Source organism: Amphiura filiformis, chromosome 14 (genome assembly GCF_039555335.1).
Source record: "Amphiura filiformis chromosome 14, Afil_fr2py, whole genome shotgun sequence".
Taxonomy (NCBI): Eukaryota; Metazoa; Echinodermata; class Ophiuroidea; order Amphilepidida; family Amphiuridae; genus Amphiura; species Amphiura filiformis.
Window position 1 is genome coordinate 540613 of NC_092641.1, and position 22838 is coordinate 563450.

At 36.1% G+C, this 22838-nt stretch overlaps 1 protein-coding gene across 2 annotated transcripts; it reads right to left on the reverse strand.

Moving 5' to 3' along the window:
• Positions 1-302: 302 nt before the first annotated feature.
• LOC140169601 (uncharacterized) lies at positions 303-22464 on the reverse strand. Of its 2 annotated transcripts, none has more exons than XM_072192865.1 (11): positions 22097-22463; positions 10520-11032; positions 9889-10356; positions 9163-9474; positions 8093-8179; positions 6553-6798; positions 6199-6387; positions 5573-5648; positions 4814-4899; positions 3505-3735; positions 303-1696 (listed from the first exon to the last, which is right to left on the reverse strand). In XM_072192865.1, exons 1-10 carry the CDS (start codon positions 22188-22190, stop codon positions 3521-3523), a joined length of 2286 nt encoding a protein of 761 aa, XP_072048966.1. In that variant the 5' UTR covers positions 22191-22463; the 3' UTR covers positions 303-1696; positions 3505-3520. The 2 variants fall into 2 exon arrangements, with proteins under 2 accessions (XP_072048966.1, XP_072048967.1); XM_072192866.1 differs by lacking the exon at positions 303-1696 and adding an exon at positions 2193-2467 and having other exon boundaries at positions 22097-22464.
• Positions 22465-22838: the final 374 nt, after the last annotated feature.

Here is a 22838-nt window from a genome sequence, read left to right on the forward strand (position 1 = left end):
TTTTTCTATGCCCTTATGCTTCCCACGAGGGGCTTAAGGTCATAATGGGAGGGGGGGGGGCAACATGTAAAATTTGTTCCACCATGTTGTTGAATGCTGCCAGCCAGTAAGGCTTGTTAAGTTTGCAAAACGCTCACTCATGTGTGTAACATGCATAATGCATACTATTGTTGTACCCTTTTACTACCATTTTACTACATGTACCATTTGCGTTTGAAAATGACAGCAAGTTGTAATAATAATACTTTAAAGTGCATGGCACTCATAGACACACGGTCAAAAATTATGTGAATGCAATGAAATGTAATTTTTATGCACCGAAATGCATCTTTATAATTTGAAGGCAATAATATTGCATTGTTCTTTATAATATATAATAATGTTTTACAGTTTAATTAAATACAAGTATAATTACAATTTTATACAATATATTAGACACACACTACGATATTGTGTATTTGATCATGATAAACGAAATAACGAGCAACAATACATGGTGTCCCTGAAAGAACCGTATGTCCGTAAACTATAAACATAACTAAATAAATGATGTGCTTGAGGAATAAATCAGCTATCAGGTACTTTTTGAATTTTGATCACTGACCACACTTTTCTTTAATATAGAGTTTTACGAAACCACCTCATTTTCAAACCTTTCCTCGGATTCAAATATCAATCAATGATCTGCATTTAATAGGAGTGCCAATCACTAGACATGAGGCGTCTTTGGTATTTGACTCCCTGGAACGCTTGAAAATGAAGTGTTTTCGTAAAATTCTTCTTATTCTTCTTATGCGATATCTATTTTATTCCTTAACCTTGACAACTATTAAGTGTTTGGTTAGTCCAGACATTAAAATACAAACAAATTAATGTTTCCGACGATACAGTTCTTTCGTGGACACCATGTATAACCAGTAACTCATCACCAGTTGCAGGGGCGGTAACAAGGAAGACATGGGGGCATTTCACACCCAAAACTTGTTGTTTCACCATCAAAACAAAACAAAAGCCATGAAAATGTCTAGTTCGGGTAAAGAATTCAAAATTTAAGAAAAATGTCAGATTTGTGGTCCCTATGAATTCCAATTTAACACCATTCTCCCAGGAAGCGATTTTTTTTGTTACAGCCACTGATCAGTGTTCTACAATTGAAGACCTGAGTGCAAGAAGACCGTAAGTCCACTTGGCCCCTCAACATGTATATACTAAAGTTACGTATAGTTTCTTAGGGTTTTATAATGTTTAATAGATGTTCCAGGGTGAAAACATCATGAAAGGTTGTGAAAGATTTGTTTTGGCCACTGACTATGTATAAAACATTACCAAACTACACGAAACTATACGAAACTATTGTGTAGCCTATACACGTTGAGGGGCCAAGTGGACTTACGGTCTTCTTGCGCTCAGGTCTTTAATTACAGGTTTGATAAGTATGTAGGTCTACATTTTAAAAGTCAAATTTGAGAGGGATAAACCTCACAGTGATTATTTTCTATACAGCGTTTTTACAACGAATAACTCAATTTAATATGGTAATTGTACACAAAGGTATCACAATTATGTCACATACTATACATTAAGTTGTATAAAAAGGTATCATATTATTTAGGACACGTGTCCGCAAAACACAAGCAACATCTATTAATAAATAGTCTAATATATAATAGAGTTCATCAAAACAGCATCTTGTGACCTAAAACAGACACAGGCAGACAGACAACAAATAAACAAGAATTTGTTTTAGTGAAATTTGTTACATACTTGGTTCAAACATTGTCAAATCGTAAGTTAAAAAAATAGCCCTTAATAATTCTATAACCTACTTTTGGTCTAAAAACTCTATAAGCCCCAGTCAGGGGGGGCCGGCCAAGATTGGCTGAATTTTGACGTTGTCATTGGTTTTACACGTAAACACAAAAATGTCTCAAATTATTCCAAAACTGTACGTATGTTATTAAGCACTATTTTATCAGTCTAAATCCGTTGAGGTTCGCCAGTGAACCTCATTGTAAGTACTGTTTTTTGAATGTTTTGTATGAATAACGCACGGTATGTTTATGATATATACCTAAAATTTCACCCATTGTGTATCGCGGTTCGCTTGGTCTAATGGTAACGGGTCTCGCCTGCGGTGCATAGGGTCACGAGATCGAGTCCCGCTCACTCCCGGCTATAATTTTTTTTTTCTTCACATTTATTTTGAATCCAAAAATATTTATTTTATGTGAAAATTTATACATTCACTGAGAAATATATTTTGTGCATTTTTTTTCTGTAACGGGGCCAATAGAGCTAAAAACACAACTCAGCACGGGGCGTCCAATGTCCAGGCAGTGTTGCCGTCATATTGTCTGTTTTGTTTACGATATTGGCTGTTGCCACAGTGAATAATGTAGTCCACCATCGTCTGGCCCCAGTAGCAGTAAATACATGACACCCCCATTCCGATGAAAATGACATCCCCCTACAACAAGGAGCATAATGACTTTGATGGTTCTGAGGTTATTGGGACTAATATTCTAATGGTGTTTAAGGTTACAATATATGTTTCAATGATTCCTTGATTCCAGAGGGGCGTAAGTTAATAAAGAAAGAAAGAAAGAAGGCAAGAAAGAAAGAACGAAAGAAAGAAAGAAAGAAAAGAAAGAAAAGAAAGAAAAGAAAGAAAAGAAAGAAAAGAAAGAAAAGAAAGAAAAGAAAGAAAAGAAAGAAAATAAAGAAAGAACGAAAGAAAGAAAGAAAGAAATAAAGGAAGAAAGGAAGAAAGAAAGGAAGAAAGAAAGAAAGAAAGAAAGAAAGAAAGAAAGAAAAAGAAAGAAAGAAAGAAAAAAAAGAAAAAGAAAGAAAGGAAAAAAGAAAAGAAAGAAAAGAAAGAAAGAAAGAAAGAAAGAAAAGAAGAAAGAAAGAAAGAAAGAAAGAAAAGAAGAAAGAAATAAAGAAAAAAGAAAGAAAGAAAGAAAGAAAGAAAACAGAAAGAATGAAAGAAAGAAAGAAAGAAAAAAAAGAAAGAAAGAAATAAAGAAAGAAAGAAAGAAAGAAGAAAGAAAGAAGAAAGAAAGAAAGAAAGAAAGAAAAAAGAAAAAAGAAAGAAAGAAAGAAAAAAGAAAGGAAAAGGGGGTAAAGGAAAAGGAGAAAGCATCAACATACGCAGTTGTTTGATCTCAAAGCGGCTATATGATTACAATCGCGTCGGCACAATGGATGTTTAGAATAAACAAGCATATCGCTCTGAAATTTCGGACGAACCGATGGCGAAAAACGTCTTATTTTGCAAAACAAGTTTCAGTGAAAATGAAATGGAATAGCAAGTGCCAGAATGTTGATAAATAATGTAAGAATAATGAAGAAATCGATAATAATAAAAAAATATAGCCCCATGTAATTCATATTTTCCAATTTTCATGGTACCACTACCACGCCTTATTTCGTACAATGATCGAGATTCAATGGCCTCAGATCTTTTCCCAAAACTCTTTAATTGGAAAATATTAGCATACTTACTTGATAGCATTAATGGCTAAATCCCTGGGTATAGGTTTACGCGTCCGTTATAATAATACGCCCTGCTTCTCGGAGTATTACTGAAAGTTTGTGGAGCATTTATACCAGATGTTTTGATCCCACGTGATGCGGTAAGTAACATGCGCAGAAAAACCAATATGGCCGACAAACCGACCACAACTACTATAACACACGACATGCTGATAACAGCAATGGAGGTGTCACTCAGTCCTGAAAAATATTGGAGCAGAGTTAGCAACTATACACGTAGTTCAGGAAACTACACATTTGGTAAATGTTGCATTTGAGACTTCTCGGCATGCGCGTATTTTTTTTTTTTTTTTTTTTTTTGGGGGGGGGCATGGGGGAGCAAAAAGAATGGTTAGAGGTAGGAGAACAATGATGATAAAACAATAATGATAAAAGAAAAGGGTGGAAAAATTATGAAAAAGTTGTGAAACCAATTGAACTATACATGTCTTATGGTCGCTAGCGCCTATAATATTGTTTTTTCAAACCATCAAGTTGGGAGCGGCCACAGTACGCCGCTGTCCCGGGTAATAAAACATAACCCCCGCACACACACACCAACCCCAGTGCCACACACATAAAAAAGCATAAATTACGAAATCCTGTTTCTAATTCTCAAGAATTTCTCTTGACATAAATGGGCATGGTTGAACGACCCTGACCCCTTTGAATCGAGAGCCCAAATAATGTATTTAATATCTGTAGGACCCATTGAATACTGTATGAAGAAAAAGTTGGTCACCTTCGGCATATTTTGGCTCACAAAATCTAAACAAAACACATAACACCTTTCAGACCTAGTGTTCCATAGGATTAATATCATGTTGTGATAAGAATAATATGGGCTTTTTTGTTTTTATTTAAAAAAATACAAAAAACCTATAATTACGATATTTTGTCAATACTTATACAATATTATATTAGAATGTTCACCCTTTATATATAGCCCGATATTAAAAGGTTTGAGTTCGCTGGGATGAAATCGGTATACTGAACAGTATTTTTGTTATATAAAAATGTTCTAAAACACCTTCATTAAATCTGTATACCCCGACATTAATGATCAGCATGTCATTAAAACATTTTCACCAAAACCAAAACACGTTTGTAACACGTTCATAACGTGTTAAAATAGCTTTGTGTTTACCAGGAAAATCTCCATTTTGATGAAGAAAAAGTGCGAATGAAGTTTTTGAGCGGTTCATTCTGCTTTTAACTGACAACACTGATAATCAATGAAACAAAAAAAATAAATCACAATGTATCCGTCAATATTTACTTTGTCTAGCAACGCCGCCATCATCGCCGCCACCATCATCTGGAACAATGTCAGTACATCTAATACCACCAAAACCAACTGAACATCTAAAAAAAAACCACCAAATTTTAACGATAATTAAAGTATAGGGTCCACAACATAAGTCCCCCAATACTTTTTATCATAAATCAAAGAATGTTTTACCAAATGTAAAAATGTAAAAAGTTAGGGGTAGCATTAATTGTTTTACACACGTGGACCAATTTATAGCGTCACATGTTATTGTGTTCAGTTACAATGGTTACTTGTGTAAAAAGAGACCGTTTTTATAGTTGCACCTGAGTCCATAGCAGTCAGGTTTTCCTTAACAAATACATGAATAGGCCTGACCCACTGTATTATATGAGAGTTGACTCCTATGGACTCAGATGCCACTTTTAACAACGTTAAAAACGGTCTCTTTTTTACATAATGAACCATTGTGACTGAACGCAATAACATGTGACGCTACAATTTGTAAAACAAATAAGGCTACATCATTTTTCACTTTTACATTTCGTAAAATATTGCTCGATTTATTAAATAAAGTATTAGAACTTATAACTTGTGGACCCTATATGATAAAGCACAGTTTACATAATGAGATCACATTGTTACATATTCAATCAATAGTTCCACTTTATTTATAGTAACCCATATTTTGAGTAAAAAGCTGCCATCAAGTAAAAATGACACATAAGGAATGAGTAAAGTATACATTAAAATGCCCAATAGACTTACTGACAAATTGCAGTATTCCTTCCTGTGTCACTGACACACGTACCACCATTACGACAGAAATTTGGCGGGCAAATGTCTGCATGAATCATATTAAAGTGAGAACAAACGTGTTTGTTAATCATTCTAATGTTTTTGAATTTTGGATGTTATAGATTTCGTACAAACGAGAACGTGCTTCATTTTGAATCAGCTTTTATTTCAACATAATTGTTTACGTGAAGTCAATTGACCTGAGGTCACCCGAGGTCGATAGTTAAGTGGATATATATGCATAGGGGTGGGGTATGGGGTGAATGGTTGTGTAAACATCGTTGTAAAGGACAATACACTATAATTTCGTACTATTCTTTTTTTTAATATGAATTTATTTCTGATCCCGTGACTATTAGTTTTGACCAGGAGTTTTGATGAGATATACATTTTGATTAGGTGCTGTTTAATTCTAATAAGTAACTATTCAAATTGACAAGATCTCAAACTCATTATTTGTCAAGATTACCCATTTCATTTTGACAAGATTCTGTTATGTCCCCCTCGGAATACTTGTCAAATTTAAATAAATTTAGATTCTATTCATTTGTGAGGAGTTAATTTAAAGAATGTACAGTTGACATGTACATGCTTACCACATATATCACCGACGTTATCGAAATCGCCATCCTCCTGAGAAGGGTTCTTATTTAATGGGCAATTGTCACATTGATCTCCCAGCCCATCGCCATCCGTGTCTTCCTGATTTGGGTTAGGATTATCCGGACAGTTGTCACATTTGTCCCATATACCATCATTATCAGTATCAGGATCGTCTAATATGTCTAATAAAGATGAGTAAAAAATATGAGTCAATTTAATTTTTTTTTAATTATTCGACTGCTGTAACCAATCAGCACTCTTGAATCAGGTCAAACAGACGTCATGTGTTTACGTACCGTGTTCACATACAAAATCCTACATCTAATCCTGACAATTGCTTAACTCACCTCGTATGCCTGGACAACGATCACACGCATCCCCATATCCATCCCCATCTAAATCAGATTGATCTGGATTTCCATCATTTACACAATTATCACATGCGTCACCGACGTTGTCATTGTCGGCGTCGGCTTGGTCAAAATTTATGTCCATTGGGCAATTATCGCACGCGTCACCGACACCATCTCTATCACGGTCTTCTTGGTTGGCATCGAGGACAAACGGGCACACGTCAGATTCGTCACTAATACCTAAGGAACAACAACAACGCAACTTTCTCCTGCGCATTTTGATACCTCTTTTGTTGCTCTACGATAATCATTTGGTCGAGTTATGGGCGCTTGAGTGGCTTCAAGTCGGATTTTGCACTTGGCTCCTATTCAAGCCAAATGCTTTCGTCGTGTACACACCCCATACACAAACTCAAGATAAAGGACACCGATGTGCTCTGTTTACTTAACCATGAACTTTACTTTATTTTACTCCTTCGACTTCCAACTTCAATACTTGCTACCCTTTACTTATCTCTGAATTATCTAATGAACTATCATGAACTCTACTGACATCTCAATACTTGGTGTGCCCACCATCACTGTCTATCACTGCCTGGATTCGTCGTCGTATGTTCTTATCTTTTGGCTTGAATAGGAGCTAAGTGCAACTTTCAAAATCCGACTTGAAGCCACTCAAGCGCCCATAACTCAACCAAATGATATCGTATAGCAACAAAAGAGGTATCAAAATGCGCAGGAGAAAGCTGTGCTTTATATACATTAAATAAATAAGTTTTTGCTATATATTTCAGTTCTCGATATATCTGACCATCTATAATCTTTCTGGGTTGAGTTTATTATAAATTCGTTATTGGTCAGAAGCCACATTGTCTGACTTACATGTATGATATCTTAAAAACATAACAACAGCCATCTAATATCAAGCTACATGCATTTGCCCTCAACAGGATCTACAATAATATAAAATAAGGTTTGTAAAATATCAAAAACTCCATAGCTACATTCAACATTAGATTTAAAATAAAGCATACGGGATTTAAAATTCAAACCTGTAAGATTAATTTTAAATCTAAAATTGATTGGTCCCTAATTACAACCTTAAGGACTTTTTTTTAAATATTTGTAATTTAGAGTGTAGACCAAGTCTAACTTGTTTTGTGCATACGGACCTGAGTGTCCACTAAAGAAGTGAGCATCAACAACCTGGTATAGAATCAGTAATCTGGACTACCTATCAAGATTAGTCCTGCAGAGATTCAACCTTTTGGTACTTAAATATCTTATTCCATATTATTGTAGATTATGTTAAGGGTAAAATCATGCAGCTTAATATTAAATGGGTATGTAAGGAATAATAAAGGGAAAGAAAACAAATTTAAAGTGATCTCTCCATAAAGTGTAACCTCCATAGTTTTAACTATGGAGGTTACACTTTATATAGACCAGGTGTAACTTTAAGCCAGACTTAAAAGTCTGGCTTAAAGTTACACCTGGTCTATATAGGTCTGAAGATATAAATCATATAATTTACCATCATTATCGTCGTCGTCATCACAAGCATCTCCTTGGCCGTCTTGATCATTGTCTAATTGATTACTGTCATCAGTATATTGACACACTGTAAAGCAAATTAACACTAATATATTGACAGTCTGATTATAATGGGGGGGGGGTGTAGGATTGATTTGTGTCCTATTAATCAATCTAATAAGCTAATAAATCAAAGCAGTAATGTATGATTTGCATAAAGAATAGATTAATATTTAAATGTTAGTTTTCACTGATCACATTGTCCCCTTTTAATTTCTAGCCAAACAAATGAGGGAAATTGAAGAAAATTGCCATTTCATTCCAGCGCCTACAATGCGTGCATGTATTAGCTCGCCGTTCATAATAGTATCATGATTATTGGCGGAGCTTCATGCAGCTTGGATGTACAAACAAGACATAAGACGAATAGCAATATGCACAAGATGAATAATCTCCGGATTTAATATAAAAACTTAACGTTTACTGTAATTAAAGCACTTCAGGCTTAGTCTTTCACGTGGTATTTTAGTACACCACTGGGCATTACAATCATGCAAAAAGAAGACATACAAGAAAAATTGAGGGCATCGCTGTGGAGCAAATCACACATTGTAACTTTGAGTATCACTCCGGTTGGTGTACAAATTAGGGGGTCATTGGTATATCAGTTATAACCAGTATTCAGTGGCGTGCGCAGCCCCTCACAGGTTGGGTGCAGGGGCAAAGCCACTGGCGGGGGTCCCGGGGGCAGCCCGGAAGCTCTGGGGTTTAGCGTTTTAAAAGGCCAAGGAATCCTATTTTGAGGGGGCAAATTTTTACATTTTTGCACCGTCAAAAGTGACGGACTCTTTCATAAATACTTTTTTCTGAATTTCTCAGAGATTTTTCCTTCCACGGGACCTTCCAATTTCCCCCGAATGTCCAACAAAAGTGGCGACCGCCCCCACCCCTCTGCGCACGCCACTGCCAGTTCTGTAAAGGAGTACTGAAGGGTTAATACATAAACACATTAATTGTTTCACAATTCAAACTGTATAGACGTAATACTTTATAAATATACTACGTATTTACCGGTGCAATCAGAGAAAACTGAACCTGTTGCTGCTGTAGACGTCCCTGATGGACAGCGATCACAGACAACTTGAGCACCTGCGCTTTGATAGAAACCCTTTCGACAGGGAATGCACTCAGTACTTCCTACGTTTGGTTGGTACGATCCTGGATCACATTCAAGGCAGGATGCCTGATTATCACTCGGTTGGTATGTACCTGCTTGGCACAGATCACAGTTAAGTGAACCTGGACTAGATTGAGCCGATCCTGGTTCACATGGAGTACACGGAGTTAGCCCTGTTGACGAACTCTGGCCTGACGGACAATACGCTGCGAAGAAAATTATATTGCACACAATGTATGACCCATTCCTCATATCATAAAACTAAATGTCATATGTGAGCTAATCAAGCAACATGAGGACAATATTGCCAGTTGTTTTGATTGTTGAGCCCATTTACCATTCAACTCCTTTATGTTTACATGATTATACACAATCTTGACTTTCTTATGACGTTTCACTTCTTAGCACTTATATCAAAAAGTACTTTATCATCATGATCATGATGTTTAAGTATGAAAAATCACTGTTCATGATGCTGTTCTCATTCGGTAGGGACATACCCACTCTGTTTCATTGTTAGGGCAATGTGAAGGCAATGGAGACACACCGCTTCTATTATTCACAACGATATTTTCCGTCCGCAGCATCATTTCGAATTAAAAAAAAATATGAGTACTCACCCAGACACAAATCAGCAGAATTGGATCCTGTTGTAAGCGTTGACATACTTGCTCCACATAGAATACATTCAGTGCTGAATTCCGAATCTTGATAGTAGCCAATATAGCATCGCTTGCACTCGGTAGACGCTGAGTTTTCCTGAAAGGTCCCGGGTTTACAAGGAATGCAAACAGCGGAACCATAATTAGGTGCATAAGTTCCAGGTGCACATGGTGAACATGCACTTGATGCGCCTGTGTATGGCTGAGAATGACCAGGTTCACATATATCACAGAAAGAGGTGGCCCCAGAATTAGGCTGGTAAGAACCAGGTTGGCATTCAAAACATTCGGAAGAAGCAGAATTAGGCTGGTAAGAGCCTGGTTGGCATTCACTACACGATAAATCTATTCCTGATTCGGGTTGATATGATCCAGGATCACACGATGTACATACTAAACCTAACGGTTGGCTACCAGGTTCACATTCTAAAAAATATATAAAACAAACAAACTGCTTCTATTGTGTTTTAAAAACATATTATTGAACAATACAGTAACTTTTTAATTATTTCAGGTTTGTTTAACTTTTTTGGATAAGTTACTAAGCTTGTATTAAAAATAATTTCCAAATAAGTAAAGAAGTCCATACCTAACGCTACTGTAGCTGAAACGGAGGCAGTACCCATCAAGGTGATTGGAATCAACGGACTAAATATATAAGCTAAAGTGTCTACTGCTATTAAATCTGCTGCGTTGGCACTTCTAATGTAGAACCGACCAGAAGCAGAACCACCCATATCGAAACTTATTCCATTGCCACACGTGGAAGTAGGTGTAATTGTAGTGCACTTCAATAAGCCAAGAACATCTCCTGCTTCAACCTCAATACGAGACGATTCTGGCATTATCTCGTATTTATTAAGTTCATTAGCTGTCACATCTCCAACAGGAACATTGGTAACACCGACGATATTGAAATCGCTTCCCACTGGTCGTAGAACTAGTAGTTTGACAGGTACTGATTCGGTAGGAAAAAACTCCCATGTTGTTAAAAGTCCATCACACATTATTTGTTCACTCACAAACACAAAAATTTCCATATCTGTAACAGGATCTGATAACGTCCCGCCGCGCATGATGATATCTGGTCCAACGAAACACTCTGTATCGTGAGAAATAAAGTTTTTCACAATATGTTTTTGGAGTAACAAAATGCAACGATATTCAGAATATTGAGTAGGGTAAACATGATGCAGTCATGTCTACAGTAGAATTCATCTCGACCTTTGCAGGACTTAAACCCCATTAAAGCTATTAAACCAAGATAACACTCATTGAAGCAGCTCAACTGAATAAATCAGATCTTCTCTGGTTGTGCATAAGTGTCTGTTTTCAATGTGCGACATCGCAATAAAGCTGGTATTATAGCTTCAGTTGGTTAACCGATTATAAAGGAAACGAAAGGAAACAATGGTATGTGTAGCATTGTTCACGAAATGAGACAAATACCTGCTTTTTGTCAACTAGCATTCTTCAAAATGAGCAACATAATGATTGTTGACTTAACACGGTTTGGAAATAATTTCTTCATATTTTTGGTGTTATCTGTCGTTTACATATCCTTCCTAAAACACAAAAGTGCGACCCTCTCCAAACATCTAAATTAGCTAAAAATGTAGGACATGTTACAAAACTATATTTTCTAGAACCTATTTAGAATAGTTAAAATGTAGCTTGTACCGTTTTTTTGTGGCATCCTTCAGAAGTGAGCGGTCCGATACCAATATTTTCGGTCAAATCTCCATTCAATTAACACGGGGAGTTGGCTAGCTATGCCTTGCCCTCACTCATATTTTACAAAAGTGCGACTATTTCTGAACATCTAACCTAGCTGTAATTTTAGGTCATGTTAGAGAAATATATTTGCTAGAAGTTTGGAGAATAGCTAAGATATTGGCTGGTTATTTTTCACACAGTGATGTTAACTAGGCAAGTGCCCATTCTTCCAACGTACATCATTTTTAGAGGTCACGCGTCAATGGTGAGAGCACTGTGTATTGTGTATAGGAAAACGGACAGTAACTGCAGTATGATACGCCTGTTCTCGGTCACGTAAGAAACATTCCACTCTCTCTCTCTCTCTCTCTCTCTCTCTCTCTCTCTCTCTCTCTCTCTCTCTCTCTCTCTCTCTCTCTCTCTCTCTCTCTCTCTCTCTCTCTCTCTCTCTCTCTCTCTCTCTCTCTCTCTCTCTCTCTCTCTCTCTCTCTCCCTCTCTCTCTCTCTCTTATTTTTCAGGTGACTAACTTTGGAATTAAAAGTGCTCAAACCCATTACAGGTGAGCGTAGAAACAAATTCAAAGTATAGACCTCTGGAAAAGGCAACCGTTACTACTAGTTTCACAGCATACCCTCACTTACGATCATTGGGTATACCGATCATCAGACGGATAATTTGTCATGGTTCCAACTTAACACAAATGCATATACATGTGTATACATTCTGTGGTGTCAAAATCAGGACAAACCTAGTCATTCCAGCACAGTCTCTACTCCAAAAGTAGTCGAAAGTGCTCAACCACTATAAATAGTGGGGCGTAATATAACAAGTATTATTTTTCAGGTGACTAACTTTAGAATTAAAAGTGCTCAAACCCATTACAGGTGAGCGTAGAAACAAATGCAAAGTATAGACCTCTGGAAAAGGCAACCGTTACTACTAGTTTCAAAGCATTTAGGGCGTAATATAGGTGACTGGACATCACGAATCAGCCGTAAAGCCGGCCCGGCCAATTTTGTTTTATTTCGTGTTTAAAAAATATATATCATAAGCTTAAACATGGTATATCATTTGACTTCAAACAATATCCAGAAGCGGGGTTATGGTTTGTTGAAATATGTTCCTTCAACAACATTTTTTTCGGTTCTACATGTGTCTCTTTTTCCACATTTCTGGTAATAATTGGCGGTCATTTCAAATCATCCCCAAGTCAACGAGGTTCAATGTCCTCTCATTGTAATTGTTGGTTATACATACCTAGACAAAATACAATGCTTTGTTATCCACCACTTGAACAGGATTTAGCCAAAGCAACCAAAGACAAGAATTATTTAAAGGATTCCATAAAAGCTTATTATCCTCTTCAGCATTAGGATTATTGATTGGTTTAAACAGTGTGTGATGAGATACCTGTCGCGCCGAATTGAGATACATATGAATACGGCCTTCACGCATATTTTACACTGTAACTCAGAATACAATTTGCCGAGTTTACGGCTTATTCGTAGTGTCCACTCACATAGAAATGGTGCCCAAACTATCTGTGCCAAAAATCGCTTGCCCCCTTCTTACGACCTGCCACAAATTGCTTGACCCCCCCTTTCGATCTGCCAAAAAATGCTTGCCCTCCCCCCTTTTTTTTGGCCTCCCAAAAAGCTTTGCCCCCCATATAATTCACCACCCGGGGTACACATAATTATTTCACCACCCCTAACAAAATAATATAATAAACATGAATAAATGAAAATATAGAATTACAAAAAGTCCTCAAATAATAATGAAGACATTTGAAAATGGCCTGACAAAAATACTGCTTCCCCCGGCATCGGGCATGCCCATAAAAAACCTTTCCAAAACCTCACCGCTTGCCAACAAATCCTTGCCCCTTGCACATGACAAATATTTGGTAAAACAGAGATTTTTCTCAACATGGACTTACAAAAATCCACTTTATTTCTTAAATTAAAAAAAGGGGGAAAATGGAAAAGAAATACATCTGCAAATTGCAACAGATTTTGATGATTTAGGCTACTAGGTCTAGAGTTCTGGTTATATGACATAAGGTTAGGGTTTGAAATTATGATTTAGGGATAGGGTTTAGATTTAGGGTTATGTCATAGAGTTAGAGTGTAGGGTTATGATTTAGGTTAGGGTTTAGATTTAGGGCTCAATGCTCTAGAGTTAGGATTACACCCCCCTGTATAAAACATTGTTCCATGCATCTCACAGTACATGTATGCATGGCTGCATATTGCCTGGCTATAGGGCTATGTAAACAATGACATGTATCTGTACGAAAAGGTGTGAAGTGGCTAGAGTTCACGTTGGCTATTACATAACAAAGATAATACTGATATAATGGGAAAGTCAATGACTTTGAAATGTAAAATTTTAAACTTTAAAGAACAATTTTGATGGTTTTCATTTTGTGGCAAATTTGCACTCATTTTTTAATAATTGTCAATATGACTGTGTGTGTGTTTTTTTTTGTAAATCCACAGGCCTTTTGCCAATGACTGGTACGTCAATGTTTACCGAGTCGTAACATTATGCTGCATGTTGAACCGTAAAATTGTGCGTATTTTCTACAGAATGACGCAGCACCTTTAAACGAATCGTAACATTACGCGACGTGTTAGACCGTAAAAGTGTGCGTATTTTCTACAGAATGACGCAGCACCTTTAAACGAGTCGCAACATTACGCGGCATGTTGAACCGTAAAATTGTGTGTTTTTCTACAGAATGACGCAGCACCTTTGAACGAGTCGCAACATTACGCGGCATGTTGAGCCGTAAAATTGTGCGTGTTTTCTACAGAATGACGCAGCACCTTTTTTGAGTCGCAACATTACGCGCGGCATGTTGAACCGTTAAATTGTGCGTATTTAGCAGATAAGCTCATTATGCACTTACTCGATTTCACATTGCTATGGCAAGCTATTATTCATCTAAATAGCATGTATATATAAGGGAGGGGGTCATAAACCTATAAGCTTACCAAATATTTGTGTTCAGCCCTGTCATACCCCTACACGATCCTAGCTTATAATACTCACATGCCTATAGCAGACTTCCAACTGTCCGTAAAGCCATCATGAACATGGAATTAAACAGGCTTTTATAATGGTTATCCTATCTGATATCACGTCCATGTTCATACACTTTGTCATGGAGCTGAATTCGGCAGCCGTGACCTCCACAACCGTATCAAAATACATTTTAATTTTCCAACTGAAAAATATTATGTCAGTCCGATCGCAAATAATTATAATCATGCAGTATAATTGAAAGCAAAACAAAGTCACCAAAATGCAGATTGTGCTTCAATTCAATGAAGCTTGCCCATTCCACCCCCCCCCCTTCACTTGCTTTTAATACGCTACACACACCATGACATTCTTTAGATTTGTGCCAAGTCTACACGTTTTACAATAAGCAATGAACTTTTTAGACTGCGACAAGCCTGTTTTAGGCTGATTACATGTCTGTCCTTTAAAAATAAAAAAAAAAAAAAAAAATTTATATGATCAAAATAAATTGCAATTTTTAGGTAATTTTTTTGTTTTCATTTCAAAACTGGACATTTTTGAGTCCATGTTGAGAATACTGTTGTAACCCAAATCACAAACCTGAAATGGTCTGACGTATTATAATGCGTAGTGAGAAGCATTCCATCCAGGCATTCCATACTGTTTTCCCATGAAGTCTTTTATATATATATATATATATATATATATATATATATATATATATCATTTTATTTAAAATGTATGAAGGTGTGCCAACAATTTCATGCTTTGAATACCAAAAATCTCTGCCCCAAAATATGCCTGCCCTGCTATAAATTGATCAAGTTTCCCCCACCTTTTTTTTGCCCTTCAAAAAGTGTCTTGACTTCAATATTGCCCAGCCCTTAATTTGACTAAAGTTTCGAAAAGTATATTCATTCCACTGACTGCTACTTAACTCAAACTTGTTGAGCATAGATCATTGGTTGGGGTCCAGTTGAGGTCAATTGGAGTCATTTAGGGTTGAATAAGTTGCGGTCACTCACAAATTAAATACTAACTAGGTGGTTACCTATATTCGGCAGTTCTCGGCTGAGCCCGATTACCTAGCTGATGGTGACTGCCCCCACCAATTTTCATGCCCATGCGACAGATTTTACTAATTTTACCTTACCTTTACCTTAATCCAACATTTGACTCCAAACGTTGACTGTACCCCCAAATTTCATGCCCATACAACACTTTTTAATAATTTGACCTCAGATGGCCCCTGGGTGACCTTCCAAAAATTTGGCTCTAAATGTTGACTGTACCCACCAAGTTTCATGCCCATACGAGTTTTTAGTAATTTGACCTCAGATGACCCCTGGAAGACCTCGGGTGACCTTGACCCACTAACCAAACTTGTTCTGTCTGGTGTCAAGATGCACAAACCCACCAAGTTTGAGGAACGTGCGACCCCCAGTCTGCGAGAAAATAGGTGGACAGACAGACAGACAGAGTCACAGAGAGAGATGCACATAGTCACAGACTACCATTATTATTATATAGATGATCAAATTTTCAGTCACCCTGGAAGTAATAGATCACTACTGCTATGGTTTGTTGAAATACTTCTTATTTGAAGGGTCAAGAGGAGTGTCAAGGAAAGCAAGTTCAAAGGTCACTTATGATCATTAACAACATTTTACTAAAATAGCTGTGATTGGGCAAACACTTGCTGGAAGTAAATTTGAAGCTGTGCCAAATATGCTAAAAACAAACCAGAGGTCCTCTCTCAAAGGTCTTCTGGGGGTCAAATTGGAAGTAACTCGAATTTGAATGAAACCCTATGGCAAATATGCTTGGCACTCGCACATTGCCCTAATTGAAATATTTACTCATTTGCAACTGAAAACGGGCATTGTAAGCAATTTTATTTCCTTTTTATTATTTTGAGAAATCCAGAAAAAATTTCCCCTTTTCTTTTTTCCTCCCTAAAGTAAATAAATATTCATGGTCGGCATTATATTTAGGGTAGGTCGAGTTACACCCATCAAACCTTTAATAGGCCTAGTTGATTTCAGGTATTATGTAACTCTGACTAAAATAAAAGATTAAAAATAAAAAAAATACCTAGCTGTTCAGACCACCTACGGGAAAGTACAAACGAGTGTTTGGGCCTAATATTAAACCATAGACAACTAGACATCATCTCTCTCAAGTAAATATTATATATAATTCAAAAGTAAAAAGAAAAAAAAAGACGAAAAGTATTATGATTATGTAAGTACAGACAAATAACCAACGATAATAAATAGATAAATGAATGAATATAATAAATAAACAAACTAAATCAAGAAACAAGCAATTAAATCATTAAATAAGTAAATAAATAAAACTATATCAAGAAACAAACAGTAAACAAATCAAAATAACGAGAAAATAAAAATAATAATTGAAGAAGCATATAAACGAATAAATAAATAAATATATAAATAAATAAATAAATAAATAAATAAATAAATAAATAAATAAATAAATAAAATAAATAATAAATAATAAAGATAAAAATAAAAAGTAATGTAAAGTATAAAAAGTAGGTAATGTAAATAAATAAATAAATAAATAAATAAATAAATAAATAAATAAATAAATAAATAAATAACTAAATAAATAAATAAATAAATAATAAATAATAAAGATAAAGATATAAAGTAATTTATGGCCAGTTTGGTTTGGGACGAGTTAATCTGTATTGGCATTATTGGAATCGAGCTCAACATGGACGGCGCTTGCCCTTGACCACGCCGTGCGCATGTGCAGTATGAACTAAATAGAGCCTGTAGTACGATTGCCGCCGCATAGAATTTTGGCTGCTAACAAAATACATGATCCTTTTAGACGTCTGTGTTTTAGACAATCAAAATAATTGTCCACTTGACAGAATTACCTGTCAATCAATTTCACTTAGCGACTCTTGTGGAGGTAACATATGAGTCATTGACAACATAATACAAAATAGACCAAAAAACAGATTTTCACACATTTATTTTCTTGATTTCTTTATTCAGCATGATATGTAGGGATGTATTCTTACGTGTTAAGTCACAATATATTTTTCCAGTAGGAAAAGCAATATTTGATCTCATTTAACCTTAACATGCAGTTTTCATTTTTGGAAACATACCATTTTAGACTATGGAGATATCTTTAGTTCACTTGGTAGGTGCAAAAAATCGGTTCTAGATCCACGCAGCCAACTCCATAACTGTAACTATTCTATATACATAAGGAGATTGTCATTTTGGCAGCCATATTGAATTGATTGCAGGAAAGTAGAAATGTTGTTTTTTATTAACATATTTGCGATTTTTTTCTCATTTTCCCGTCTACTTTGGGCATGTTCAAGCTTCATTATTTTCCATATAATTGAACTTTTACACGTTAATTTTTGCTTTACATATTAATGTTTGATATCTTATCATGGTCATAGTACGACCAGTGTCTTTAATTTCTGGAGCTATTTTGCTAAAACAAGTTTGCCGGCTAAATTTTCAACATTGTGTTACGTTGTGTTGCCAACGAAAGTTGTGAATTGTTGACCCCATTTTTTGGGCCAGTGCGGACCTCAAAAATCTATTAAAAAAAGGGGGGTACTGCGGCAAAATTTTTCCAAAAAAATGGACAGCGTTTTTACGTTTATATATCAATATTCTTCAATGTGCTAACGCAAACAGCCAAAAAGGAAGAGTCATATCCAAGATTTAAAGTATTTGACCTACATGTTCTTTGTCTCTTCAAATTTTCAATTGTTGACCCCCAATTTTTTTAGCCAAGGCCCGTCGACTACCGACGGCGTAAGATGAACCGACGACACTGATGAGAAGGGGGGGGGGGGGGCGGCACTGGCTACGCCACTGATAATTGTTTGTCAAACAAAAGAGGTCACGAAGTTTTCGTCGTACTGAGTTGGTTGATCCGACATGTAATGTAGTGCATGGCGCTATGGGTTTGTGATTTTATATTCATACAATAGTGGAGCCAATGTTTTTGGCATCATTAAATCTGAAAGATTTGATTGGTTCCAGATTATTTTATGCCCCCTGTGGTTCCCACGAGGGGTCGAAGGTTACAGTGGGGCAAACACTTTTTAAAATAGTGCCACCATGTTGCAATGCATCTCAAATTTGTCCTCTCATCACAGGGATTAAAAAAGGTATTTGTCATATTTTGCTCTGGTTCAAGAATTATAAGGCGAATAGGTCAAATGTCCAAAATTTCATACACATAGGTAAAAATTGAAAACTAGTCCGATTTCATCAAAACTGGTCTCAAATTACCCCCCTTAACATAAGAAATCTCCAACATATACTTTATTTACAATTTTAGTGCAATTTTGTATTGTCATGTCCCCCCTCAGAGTCCATTCATCCACAGTCTAATATGTACAAGCATAACATTCGACCCATGACTTCATTTCTATAATAAACTATTTTGTATTTTCCTATTTGGTTTGCCGAGAGGAGAAATTTAAGACAAATTTCGATTGAATCAGTGCATTTTTAAAGTTTGGCTTCTGTGCATGAGATATTTGACATTTGAGCTTATTTACTATACTACTCAAAAACTAAGCACCAATGTGTATTAAAATATGACAATTGTTTTTGTTAATTGCTAGCAATAAGAGGAACACTTTGAGGTATATTACAAAATGATAGAACAAATAATAAATTTGGCCCTATTATGACCTTCCACCCCTAGTGGGAAGCAGAGGGGGTATAAAAATGGAACAAATTCTCGTTTTTATCCTTTGAGGTGTAAAGAGTATTTAGGTTTTGTTTTGTTTTTGGTATTTGTTTCCTATTATCCTGCCTAAGCTCTTGAGTGACGTCATTAGCAATATCTTTGTCTGTACCTTTTGTTAGAAACTTATAATTTGTAGCAAGCAGTTTCTGTTTTCATTTCAGTTTGTTATATAAATGTGCGACCACAGGAAATCAGGTTTGAAGTTACCTTGATCAAATTATACAAAAGAAGTTTTCAAATTTCGCAGTGTAATATTCACGAGCAGATCTGTCGAACATGTCAATCTACATTTGATAGCGTGGGTTCGATTTCCATATTAGCTTATTTCTCTGTGAACAATACAGACCATCGAAATATTGCAACCCAGATTATAATAGAATAGGCACTTGAAGCCTACTCAATAGACACTTAACCCAATTCATATGTATATCGCATACACAGGGATCAATTGAATATATGAATACAAAAGCCACCTAAGTCCATACTTTGGCCAAATTGAGTTAAGCATGGGAAATTGTTGCTATACATAGGCCTGTCATATGCATGAAAGAACAACTCAAATTCATTCTCTGTGTCTATTGGGCATGTGAAAAATAGCATGTATGAAAGAATCACCCAATTCCATGATTTGAGTCTTGTAACACATTGATTGAAATCCAGTATGTATAAAAGTCCACTTGTAACACATTCATTGCTAGAGAATGACTTTTGAACAAAAAATGGGTTTAATAAAGGAAAGTGTGTGGTTTATATTACATGGCAGAATGCTTATCAACATTATACATACATGTGTGCTTTATTTTGTATTATCTTACTAGTGGTAATCTCATTCTAACATTGTTGTCTTTGTATATGATTCAAAAAACCACCTAAGTCCAAAATTTAAAATGAACCCCACGAAGTCCCTGAAATGCTAATCGTCATACCTAATACAGGTTAATCCACTCATTTGCACGTAAAACTTACCATATTGACCAGGTAAATCTAACTGAAGGAATTAAAATGATACGCGGGTTTTTCTCTCAAAATAACTTCGCATGGACTTAGGTGGCTTTTGTATTCATGTATTCAATTGAAGATTGAAGTTATATTACTTCCAGTATAAACTAGGTAGACTTTTATTCAAATGAGTTATTTATTGAAAGAGAAGCAGATGGGAGGGAGCATTGGAAGTGGAAAAGGAAGGGGCACGAGACCTCGAGATAGAGGAAATATCAAATGTAGGGGGAAGCGAAGAGGGCTGAGAAGAAGACACTTAGGAAAGAGGATGTTATATAGGTGGGGGAGAGGGGGAGCCTAGGTAAGAGGTATGGGTTGTGCTTACCGGAGAGAATAAACTAATTCATAATCAAATCATTTCCATCAGCATGTATCGTTTTCGTTTCATACAAACAAACAAAGCCCCTCTCAATATACGCGCATGATTTCTAGTTCTAGAACTTGGGGTGTAATTATACGGTGACATGAAACATGCCAACTACGACAGACTTGTCTGGTTAATCGGATTTCAAAGAGCATAGCTACCGCCCGTGGTGAGATATCCGATAATACTAATGTTAGCACAATAGGCCATTTGGTTATATACCCTATACTGTGTCCTCCCAGCACAATAGTGTTATGATTACAGACCAAATCTGCTCCACTCTTTAATTTTTTTGGTTTTTGAACAATAGACAAATTTAAACTTATAATTTGAAATGAGGGATTGGTTCCATTAGGAAAAGTAGATGCTTACTCAAATATAACCCCTTAGCGCCATGCACTATGGACCAAGGAGCTTGTATAAACACGAATAAAAATACATTACGTAACGCGTTTTTCCTTTGACGCCGTTATGATTTACAAGGCACGTGACTGTCAATATGACAATGTGTCTGATTGTCTCTTTCTATACTTACCTCATTGGAAACGTCATAATCTATGTATATTCTGGTGGGGGCATCTTTATATATTTCTTCTAGGATGCAGATGTAACTTTCATTTATTCCAATCTTTCTCAGTACATCAAACATATGCATATGCTCTATGGAGTCAAATGCCCTTTAGGTAGTCTACGAATCCAATATCAAAAATTGATCTGGTATTCAATTGATTTTTCAACAGGTGATTTGTGGTTGAGATTCTTTAACTTAAAACCTGCTTCATGTTCTCTCGGCTGATTTTGATCTAAAAAAGAAGGTTGGCACCTTTTGATGTCTGTCTTGTCCTCCTTTTTGTGAAGTAAAATAATGGTAGCTTACTCTTTGGTATCTTCTGTGTTTGCATTATTTGATTACAAAGTTTTGTGAGCGAGCTGTAGTATTGCCTCTTCTCCTCCAGGTTTGATTATGTCACGTCACTTGTAACTTCATGAGTGTCTAGTGCTTTGTATTTTGTTTAAGCCTCTTCTTCTTCATTGTGTAGTATTGGATGTACCTGTGTTGCTTCAACCTTTGTATATTTGTAGAAAGGTATTTCCTTTGGTTTGTTTTTCCCTTGAAGTATATACAGGTCCTGGTAGAGCTCAGCATATATTTGAAGGATTTCTGATCTGTCTGATATGACAGTTCCATCTTTGTACTTTCATTTATTAAATAATTGTAATGTTCACACAACATAACCCAACTTTAAAAATCAAATATACAATTGAATATAAAAAATTAAGGTACTTACCGGCATTCACGTTGTGTGGAGAAATGACAACTTCAAAAACGAACAGCAAAATAAAAGACAGATGTGGCTGTAGCTTTTCCATAGTCTCAAGCATGTCAGTCTTGACTCTTAAGCAGGAACGTCAAAGATGTCGACGCATTGTCCACAACCTTAAGCAATTCGCATGTGCCAAATCAGTATATTTTGCAGATTAAATAATCGATGACGTTGAGTTTTTTTCAATTCACATTGAAAAAAGTAAATTAATATTTGCTAATGAACTTGATTAAAGAGTGGTGACAAATCTTTAATTTGGTAGGTGATTAGTATTACTTCTTGTCGTGCCTACATACGCTAAGTGAATACATGGTACTAATGTTCACAATAGCAGTCATGCATCAATTAATTGCATTGGGTATAATGGTGTGTTGTTCAAGCATCGGGCAAACAAAAAGGTCATCGGGTGACAGCTTCGTCTGGTCACAGATGGCGTGCTTTAAGGGCGCATACGACTATAGCCTCTCAGCTGAAAAGCTTTAAAAAATCAACACTTTTACGCGGTGTTTTCTACCCCGGGCGAGTTCCCGACACCCGCATGGCAATATGTCTTACTTTTTACGTCATTCTTGTATTAATTAAGGACTACATTTTCATTTAAGCTTCACGTTTGGATGTCATTATTTTAAATTGTGATTAATTAAATCGTGTCAACCAGAAAAACTTACTTTTTTGGTTAGATGTTACAACCGACGTTACGGACAAA

Coding starts and splice junctions, on each gene's coding strand:
- LOC140169601 (XM_072192865.1), bottom strand. CDS start 22,190: ATGCTTGAGACTATGGAAAAGCTACAGCCACATCTGTCTTTTATTTTG. Junction 10,357..10,519: donor TTCAGCTACAGTAGCGTTAG/GTATGGACTTCT, acceptor TATATTTTTTAG/AATGTGAACCTGGTAGCCAA. Junction 9,475..9,888: donor TTCTGCTGATTTGTGTCTGG/GTGAGTACTCAT, acceptor TTTTCTTCGCAG/CGTATTGTCCGTCAGGCCAG.